Here is a 10,546-nt window from a genome sequence, read left to right on the forward strand (position 1 = left end):
ATGCCACCGTGGTTTCCTCATTCCCTCCTTTCTCCTTGTAGATGGTCAGTTAGTGTACCTTTGAAGTCTTGGGGAAGACGCATGTTCTCCCAACATGCACTGTACAGTTTTAAGAGTGCAGCTGTTAGGCTGGGGCCACCTTGCTTCAACACGTCGGCTGGAATGCCGTCTTGGCCGGGCGCTTTGCCACATCTAGTATCCTTGAGTGCTTTCTCAAGCTCACTTGATGTGATGGGTACACACAGATCTCTTTTTGGTCTCCTCTCAAGCCAGCAACATGCCTCAGGATTGGCTGACCCTTGCTGGTTTAGGAGATTGGAGAAGTGCTCCTTCCACATTCTTTTTATGTCTTCCAGATTTGTGTGGAGTATACTTCCATCGGCACTTGTCACTGGTGCCACTACATTGCTTTTTGGTCCATACAGAGTCTTCAGTCCGGCGAATAATCCATGGTCGTCCTTCCTGTCTGCCAGTTCCTGTAGTTCCTCAGCTTTCTTGCACCACCATCTGTCTTTCATAGCTTGGATTTCTCGTTGCACTTTTGCTTTTATATCTTTGAAAGCTTTCATGCTTTTATCGGAGTTCTCTTTTAGATGTAGGTTATAAAGTTTGCATTTTTCCTTCCAACAAAGCTTGGATAGACTATCCAAGGTTAATATAGTTATGGTATTTAGCAGATGCTTTTGTCCAAAGTGACTTACAATATATAAAACACTGCATTATTAGTAAACCAATACAATTGCTCTACAATCTCTGCAGGATTTCCCTTTTTTTTGCTCCGGCTTGGATCAACCTTTGGGCAAACAAACTCGCCCTCTCTTACACATAATTTTGCCAATTTTATTACCGTGTAGATAACTGTATAACTCTGTGCTTTTGTAGTTCCTTAGCTCCTCACCACCAATGACGTTGGGCCACAAATTCATATCGTCTATCCATTCCGTGAGGGTAGATGGATGGGGCACTTTGATCGTATTATCCCCAGAGCATGTCAAAAAAATCTTGTGTATAACCATCTTTTAGTCATCTTTGATCTTACCTACCTCACAGTTAGCATTAGGCCACACCAATTCAATTAGTTGGTTCTCGGAATCGCCGCTTGAAGAAAATGCAAAATGAACAAAAAAAAATCGAAATCAAACTCCCGCCAACAGAAAAGGTCACGTGACGTGAGATCACGTGACATCGAAAACCAATCAAATCGCCCCTTTCACTTTCGTTAAAGACTTGTGAAGTAGCCTACTCCTGGTCAAATCTTTTTTTCTGTGCGTTGTAGATGTTCAATTGACTGTAATTCAATCGTTTATTTAGCCTATCTGTTTACTGGTTTGCCTGTATTGTTTGGTCTATTTCCACTGCCAATTTTACCATCAGAGCATTTTTTTATTTTTATTTCGCCCGCTCGCTTCATATTTTTCCTGAAAAAATCCGAGAACCAACTAATTAAATTGGTGTGGCCTTAGCTACAAATGTGAACAGAGTGGAGGGGAAGAAAGATGCCAGCTTCCACTATGACACAGCAGTGAATCATGGGAAAGGTCAGAGTTCAGGAAAGTTGTGGATAAGCGTTTTTACTGCATGTTGTTCTCTGTACGATTGTGTACGTGACAAATAAAATTTGAATTCTAGCTGAAGTTCTCATCACTTCTCTCCTGTGGAGGATGGCCCCATGTGGACAGTCTCAGGGCTCAACATTACCTATTTAATCAATTTGTCCAGTCGGACAAACAGCAAGATTTTTCACTTGTCCTGATCAGGTATTAACTTGTCCTGACTATAACCTTTTAATTACTATATACAGGGTGTCCCAAAAAATGTAGTCACTTTTTAAATTACAATAAATGCATTGTTTATTGACTTAGAAACAAGATTGATGACCGCGGTCTTTCTGAATGCTCCTTATGGACGTCATGCACAGCTCCATCTGATTCAAACTTATCTCGGATGCGAGCAATGGTGCGTCGCGTTGGTGGATCTTTGTGAAAATGTCTTCTAAATTGTTTTTACACTTCCATGATGTTTTCGTGCTTCCAGGAGCACTTTATGATAAATTTTCTTTCTTCAAAACTTAGTCATACTTCTGCCAATATTAGGGTTAATTTGATCTAAAACAAAAGGAAAAATTGAATGAATTATAAGGAGTCAAAATGTGAGTACATTTTTTGGGACACCCTGTAATTACTAGTTCAATGACAGGAACATGGTTAACAAAGTTTATCAAAAAGCAGGGATAGTTATGATACTCATTATGCTTGAATGATTTATAAATTTTCAATAAAATTCAAACTGTAACAAACAAAAACTATCCAGTGCCCCATTATGATGCATGTGTTGTTATAACACATTACCTGATCTGCAGTTTTAAGAGTTAGACTCATCCAAATTCAAAGCTTCTGGAAGAAATAAAAAGTTACATCATAATTAATCCAGCAAAACCTGAAGTACAAATTAATTTAAAATGAAACCAAAAGAAAACAAGTTGGACATGATAAGGGTGACAGAATGATGTGAATGAAAAACCGTGAGTGAGCTCAGCTCTGTCGTAAAATTCCCGCCAAATATTTTACGACATTTGCGATCTGGATGCGTACCATACAAAAGGAAAATACAACGAACATCCGAATAAAATGAAGATTCACCACAGATTTGTTTTATTGAGATATTTGAACACCATTTCTCTGACTTCAATGAATTCAAATTCTAATCATCTATAATTAGATATTACAATGTGGTTATTTTTACAGTCGCACCTGCTGTACTCAGCTTCCCCAGAATTTTGTAAACAATAACACAGCTGGATTGAGGTGATTGAACTAGTTTTGTTGGAACTTTATTGATGTAACTCTTGAATAATTACTATAAAAATGGTGATTTTCAACAAATATTCAGCTTATCTGTCTGACCGGCAGATGCATTTTTGACTTGTCCAGGCCAAACATCTGGTCGTCTCGGACAGTCAGACAATCGTTAATGTCGAGCCCTGAGCCTAAATATACATTTTAGGACTGCAGTTTTCATTAACAGTTTTGCACTCAAGTCTCCATCAATGAACAGTTGGTAATATCAACAAAATAGACTTCATGTGGAAACTATAATGAGTTTCCTGGTTACACAATTGCATTTTTTGACCAAATAGGACGCACTTCTAGAAGTGAGCTATTTATAATCATGCAACCTGTCATCAACAAAATGAGGGTGGGTTCCCTTTTGAGGTTTCTTCCTCATGTCATCTCAGGGAGTCGAAACGTCTTCAAGACTTTTCAAGCAAGTCCAGCTGCTCTCTTCTACCAACCACAGATTACTATGTACCTGGATGACTGAGTATCTTCACAGATATGTTTCTATGCACTTTGGGATGAGTTCCCTTCGACTGGTGCGGGAGTATGAGAGGACTTCCAGAAAACTGGCAGACATCTTAGGCTACGTTTACATTACGTCGAATCAGCGGATCATCAGATTAACGTTCTTAAAACGATTCGCGTTTACACTAAAACCGTTAGCCGTGCACACAGCAACACCAATACACGGATACGCTCGGCTCCGCAGGCATCCTGCGCTCCAAATCACTCCGCCCTGAACAGCGAGTGCCCTCTGGAGGGTGCGCACTCCGGCCCTGCGCAGCTCACACAGCGCGCGAGTGAAGTGCACAAGCCACGATTCGGGACTGAGCCGCTGTGTGTGTGATCCCAGCGCATATCACTTACTACTTGCAAGTGGAAGGATGGCAAGCCTAAAGACAATCATAACTACACAATGGGCAGTATTTGCATCAGTATTTGCAGTATTTTCATACTTTTATACTCTTTAATGAAAGGTGATACAAGGTGGAAGTCCGCGCCGTTTTTCAGCAGTCGCGTCACATGACCAACGCCAGCGAATCAGGAAGGTGGATGTCACAGTGACGTTGTCCAATGAGGATGCCAGCTAGAGCTCAGCACAGTGTATTCGCGTATCTCAATGTTTACACAGCACCGGACCAGATACGATCTAGATTGAATACGTGGACGCTGGCGGATTCCCGTTTCCCTGCTTTTCCAGGTGGTTTAATGTAAACGGACAGTGCATCCGCGAAGAAAACGAGACAGATACGGTCTAATGTAAACGTAGCCTTAGCCAGAGAGGATCGTTCATTTTTGTCAACCTGGAACGACCATCACTGAACAGAGGTGGGTGTCTATGACATCGATCAGCCACCTACAATGCAGCCATCAGTATTCTGATTCGGATTCTATGATGATCCATGAGAGGATAAACACTTGATACTCCCTATTAGACAGACAGAACTGAGGATGCCTTTCGGACGAGAGGCGAAACGTCTTCAAGACTTTCCAAGCAAGTCCAGTTGCTCTCTTCTACCAACCACAGATAACAATGCTGTCCAAACTTTCCTACTCCACATAAACTAAGCAAAAGCGTGATCAGTTATGACACGATTAGGATGACACTTTGAACAATCTACACGTCTTAGAGGTGTAACTTATTTTGTAAACAGAAGACAGTATGGTGGATGAAGAATAGCAGCAAGAAGACCAACATCCTGAAAGAAGCATCAAAGCAGCGGAGATACAAATTACTTCTGGTCACAACAAGAATAAAACCACAGCAAAAACAGGATGCAGAGATTTGTGAGTTGGGCCTTTAGCCTTGAGTTAAGGGTTGTTTTACAATCAGGGTACAAAGTTTGTGTCACAGGGGTCCAAAATTCAAATTGATTCAAACTGGTTCTTGTACCAGTTTTTAAGTGAAGGACAATTAAAGAACAGATTTCAGGTAATTTTTTGACATACGTGTATGGTAGTTTTGTGTAATCTGCTATAAGATGGGAGAAACAAATGAAGTGATTCTCGGAGAGGACATTTCTTTTGACAATTCAGAATCCACTACTTCCATAGTGCTTTTAAATATAAGGCTGTAAGCTTTGTGTTAGTTGTCTCTAATATTTATGTCCCAATATCTTGACCACATTTTAGGATGAAAATAATCATTTTAGATCTCATCTCATCTCATTATCTCTAGCCGCTTTATCCTGTTCTACAGGGTCGCAGGCAAGCTGGAGCCTATCCCAGCTGACTACGGGCGAAAGGCGGGGTACACCCTGGACAAGTCGCCAGGTCATCACAGGGCTGACACATAGACACAGACAACCATTCACACTCACATTCACACCTACGGTCAATTTAGAGTCACCAGTTAAGCTAACCTGCATGTCTTTGGACTGTGGGGGAAACCGGAGCACCCGGAGGAAACCCACGCGGACACGGGGAGAACATGCAAACTCCGCACAGAAAGGCCCTCGCCGGCCCCGGGGCTCGAACCCAGGACCTTCTTGCTGTGAGGCGACAGCGCTAACCACTACACCACCGTGCCGCCTATCATTTTAGATATGTTATTTTATATTGAAAAATTAGCTGTCTCGGAGAGGACATTTTTTGACATAATTACATACTAATTTGTCTGAAAACTTACTGGCATTCAACATTAAAACTTAACTATGTTTCCAATGATATGGAACCAAATATTTGTTTTATGGTATAAAGAATGATTTAAGTGCATCCCTTTTGGAGCTACCTGTGGTAAAAAAAAAAAAAAAAGCACTTTTTCTAAAAGACACGAGTAATTTTGCTAAATATGACATATATTGCCATACATTCACCAAAAATAACGTTATCACCAATTTTTTTTTTTTGCATGGTAAATAGAGCTATCACAGGACTACAATAAACAACCAAGTTTATTTAGTCAAGCCTTTTGATATTGAAGATAAGTGTTAAATGTGATTTTTTAGCTTGCGTACCCTGATTGTAAAACAACCCTTAGAGTAACAGGTTTTGTTGCTGCCAGAGCTAATTATTAGACAGAATTCTCTCTCTCTCTCCACGGATCAGAGGCTTAGAGCTCAAAACCATACGATTCTTTCAGTAACAAGATCTCCAGGTTCGGGAAACCATGCCTAAAATAGTCACCTATGATTGCATCCATTTTCATTTTCAGTGTGTAAAGCTTTCTGCTTAATATACTTTAGAGGGGGTGACGCTGCCTGATTGGCTAAAAAATACATTAAAAACACACACACACACACACACACGAGAAAAAAAAAATCTGCAAGAAATAAAGTCGGAATTGAGTACTTTAGTCGCGATTTAGCAATAATAATAATAATAATAATACGTGAGGGAAATGGACTTGAAGTTCAGATTATTTAAATACTTTCAACATACAAATAAACAGGCTAGCCGAACTACAAATCTCTCCTGAGTGGATAAATAGTACACTACATAGTGTACATGGCTTTATATCATACTGAATGTCGTTCACTTACACGGTGAAGTGGACATGCATTTGGGATTCGGCCACACAACTTCAGTTTAACTTACCTCACAGTTTTAAATCCTCAGAGCCAGACACAAATAACATGCTTTTATGTTTATAAATCGATGGGCTAAACCTGTTCTTCTTCAGGATATAATGGCGGATTGGACACCATCCGGTGTATTACCGCCACCTACAGGATAATTAAGTCCACTACTAGTCCATCAGTCTCTTAGATTCTGGCGTAAAGGCCAGAGGATTTTAAAAATCTAACTAGACTGGATGCAACTTTAGAATCCTTCAATTGAAGCAGAACAGGGAGGGAAACAGTAGTAACACCCAAGCCGGACAAGTCGTTAAATAACGTACGTCTAGACTCACAATATTGCACACACTCTAATAAAACATGAGAAACTGTCTCAGGAACTCTGCACACTTCGCATAATCCGTCTCTGTGTTTATGAACCAGATGTAACGTAGAGTTTAGGGCGCAATGCCCCAATCTGAGACGGGTCAGCACCACTTGTTGAGACCTAACTCCTGATAGAGTGCACTGTGCATTTACTGAAGGCTGGATTGAATACAAGTGTCTCCCCTTTAAATCCTTGTCCCATTGAGCTTGCCATGTCTGGAACACTTTTTCCATAAGCTGGCTCCTCAACTCAGTCTTTCCTGGACTAACTGGCAACGTAACCACATCATTATTTAAATATTCTTTTGCCAGTTGGTCAACTACCTCGTTCCCCTTTATACCTATATGGGCAGGAACCCACAAAAATGATACGTCACAACCTCTCCTATGTAGGTTGTTCAGCAGCATAAGAATATCAGTAATTAAATCGGGACGAGCATTGGAAGTGTACACTTTAAGACAATGTAGGAGGGCAATTCCATATAAATGTCAACCTCACCATGCAAAAATAAAGCAACATGTAATACATCAAAACCACTCCCAGAGATATCACCTAGGCCTGTATTTTACAGATGTGAATAAGTTGAACCAATTTGTAACCAACCTAATATGTCACTGTCAGTCTTTCTTTCTTATAATGTAAAACCCAAGCTAAAATCAACTTTGATCATGTACAATTCTATATTATTGCCACAAGCCACAGAAATGTATGCTAAAATCCACAAAACAGCAAAACAATAGCCATCCTAAATATTATTTAAGAACTTTGATAGTTTTAGCTGATATTTAGAGAGTTTTTCAAAGGGTTATGGTGGTTAAATTGCTGATTTTCTAAACATATGCCATGTCTATTTCAGATGCGTCACATCCATAACGGAATTATGTCACATCCATAACGCTGATTTTTTCTTCCTAGATTCTGCTTGAAATAGAAAATATTTTAAACAAAGGCTTTTTTTATTTTCAGCTAAGACTCCTTTATTAAATGCATGCCTGCATTTGGATATTATGTTTGCAATTTCACAGAGTTTGGTGAATATGTGTAGTCACCCTGGAAATGGGGTATTTTTTCCGTCACATCCATAACGCATGTCTTTTTTGGCATTTTCTAGAGTTCTAAATGTACTATGGGAATTCTTTTTTTCCCATGACTTCTCCAATATGAGAGGTCTTAAAAATATACAACAAATTTTAAAATACTGGAAAGGAATAAAAATTAACTAGGTCAGTTGTTGCCATTTTGAGTCCAAATGTCACATCCATAACGCTGGAATTGCTCAGGAGTGAAAAGGAGTCAGAGCATAAAACCACATTTTTGGGCTGTGCCTCCACTACCCACTGTAAAGCTTTTAGGATACCCATAGACTCAGCTGTAAAAACAGCCATATTGTCACTAAGCCTATACCCATTTTTTATATTAAGCTGAGGGATATAGAAAGCACAACTCACTCTTCCTGAATCTGGGTCTTTGGATCCATCAGTATAAATTTGCAAACAAGAGTTCCAGTTAAGCTGAATATACTCTGTGGCAGAATCACTAGAAAATTCAACCTCTTCATTATGTTTGTCCTCGTGTAACCTAAAGTCCACCTGGACAGGGGGGAGGAGCCAGGTTGGGACTGGTCCCCAATAAGTACTTTTAACTGGGACCATGTCAAGTAAGTTAAAATCTTTGGCCCATGTCATTAGAAAAGGCTGATTCCTCACCTGATCAGAGGCAAATTCATAACAGTCGGTTAACATGGAACTTACGGGGCAGATGCTGATTCTTTCCCTAAGTCTGTTCCAGTAGTGAAGAGAGAGCTGGATCCTTCTTAACATGAAAGGCTTCTCTCCTGTTTCAACAAGAAGAGCGGAGGTTGATGTGGAGGCAAATGCACCGCAACAGACTCTAAGGGCCTTTGACTGAATAACATCAAGTCTTTTTAAGACAGAGCTTGCAGCAGCTCCATAAGCTTGACAACCATAATCAAAGATGGACCTAATCATAGCTTGGTAGATGGTCAGAAGGGTGCTCTTTTCCGCCCCCCCCCCAAAAAGCCAGTCAAACACCTCATGACATTTAACACTTTGTTAGTTTTAGCTATTACTTTAGAGACGTGATTGTTCCAATTTAGTTTGCTGTCAAACCACACTCCTAGGTATTTAAAACTTTCTACTTTCTCTATGGGAGAGTCATAAAGAGTTAAGGACATGTCCCATTTTTTCCTACTACGGCTAAAAAACAGATTTAGAGACCGAAATCTTAAAGCCCCATTTCCTAGCCCACTTTTCTACGACATTCAGCTCTCCTTGCAACCTATTTAAAACGAAAGGGATATTTCTTCCTTTAACCCAGAGGGCCCCATCATCAGCATACAGTGACTTCCCAGTCCCTTGGCTTAGATCTAAAAATATGTCATTAATCATAACGTTAAAAAGTAAGGGGCTGATTACACTTCCCTGCGGAGTTCCATAATCTACCAAAACTACATCTGAAATGGCATCCCCTACTCTTACCTGAATGGTGCGGTCTTCCAAGAAATTCTTGATCCAGCTAAACATCCTTCCATTGACACCATGTCTAGACAGTTTCACAAGAAGGCCTTCCCTCCACAACATATCATATGCCTTCTCTATATCTAGGAAAACAGCGATAAGAGACTCCTTATTAGCAAAAGCTCTTCTAACCTCATAGTCCAGTGCAACCACATTATCCATAGTGCTCCTTCCTTTCCTAAACCCACTCTGGTGATCTACCAATGCTCCCTTTACTTCTAAGAAGTGGACCAATCTGTCAGTCACCATTCGCTCCATCAGCTTACACACAACAGAGGTAAGGGCTATAGGCCTATATGAGGATGGAGAACTAGGATCTTTCCCGGGCTTCAAAACAGGAACAATAACAGCATGCTTCCATGCCTTTGGTAGCCTACCTTGCTTCCAGCTTTCATTCATTAGGCTGAGGAGCTCTTCCAAAAGGACATCAGAGACATGATTAAACATTTCATAATGCAGGTTATCCATTCCAGGAGCTGTATTTCTCCCTGCAGCTATGGCTCGCTTTAATTCCTCTAAGGAAAAGAAGACATTGACCTCATTACATACTGATTCTTGGGGAAACATAAACCCCCTCACAGACTGATCCCTGGTCTCCCTGCTTTCTTCATCTAAATTATCAGAGCTGTACACCTTTCTAAACGTTTCCACTAGAAGATTGGCCTTCTCTACAGATGTTGCAGCAATCTTAGCCTCATGTACCGTACCAGGACAGGGAGATTTGCCTTCCTTCCTACACCATTCATCTTTCTTACAGTGGACCACAGTTGGGAGATGGGAGTTTCACCAGAAAGAGAAGAACAATATTCCCTCCAACTACTTTTCTTGGCAGACTTAATTACTTTCCTAACCAGAGCCCTACAGTATTTATAAGGTTATCAGGAGTGGGGAATCTCAAAACTCTAAAGGCTTTATTTCTTTTCCTGATTGCCTCATCACATTCTTTATTCCACCAGGGAACCATTTTCTTCTGTAGGCCTATACCTTTTTTAGGAATCGCTGAAGCTGCTGCTGTTGAGATTATGCCTGAAAGACCATTGTTCCACTCATCTATTGAGTTATCCTGAAGACCTGGTAAGAGGTCATCACACAAAGTTTCAAACTTTTCCCAGTCTCATTCTCATCTCATTATCTCTAGCCGCTTTATCCTTCTACAGGGTCGCAGGCAAGCTGGAGCCTATCCCAGCTGACTACGGGCGAAAGGCGGGGTACACCCTGGACAAGTCGCCAGGTCATCACAGGGCTGACACATAGACACAGACAACCATTCACACTCACATTCACACC

At 40.6% G+C, this 10,546-nt stretch overlaps 1 protein-coding gene across 2 annotated transcripts in view; it reads right to left on the minus strand.

The window, feature by feature from the left end:
• Window positions 1-6,456, minus strand: part of LOC132894125 (histone-lysine N-methyltransferase PRDM9-like) — a 178,662-nt gene extending 172,206 nt beyond the window's left edge. Inside the window, exons 1-2 of one of the 2 annotated variants that reach the window (XM_060933472.1) lie at window positions 6,375-6,441; window positions 2,349-2,393 (exon numbers count right to left, since the gene is read on the minus strand). In XM_060933472.1, the coding sequence (XP_060789455.1) occupies window positions 2,349-2,378 (30 nt within the window). In that variant the 5' untranslated portion in view covers window positions 2,379-2,393; window positions 6,375-6,441. Of the gene's footprint in view, window positions 1-2,348; window positions 2,394-6,374 lie in introns of both variants that reach the window. The other variant, XM_060933474.1, reaches the window with a different exon arrangement.
• Between the last annotated feature and the right edge of the window lie 4,090 nt (window positions 6,457-10,546).

Source organism: Neoarius graeffei, chromosome 11 (genome assembly GCF_027579695.1).
Source record: "Neoarius graeffei isolate fNeoGra1 chromosome 11, fNeoGra1.pri, whole genome shotgun sequence".
Lineage (NCBI taxonomy): Eukaryota > Metazoa > Chordata > Actinopteri > Siluriformes > Ariidae > Neoarius > Neoarius graeffei.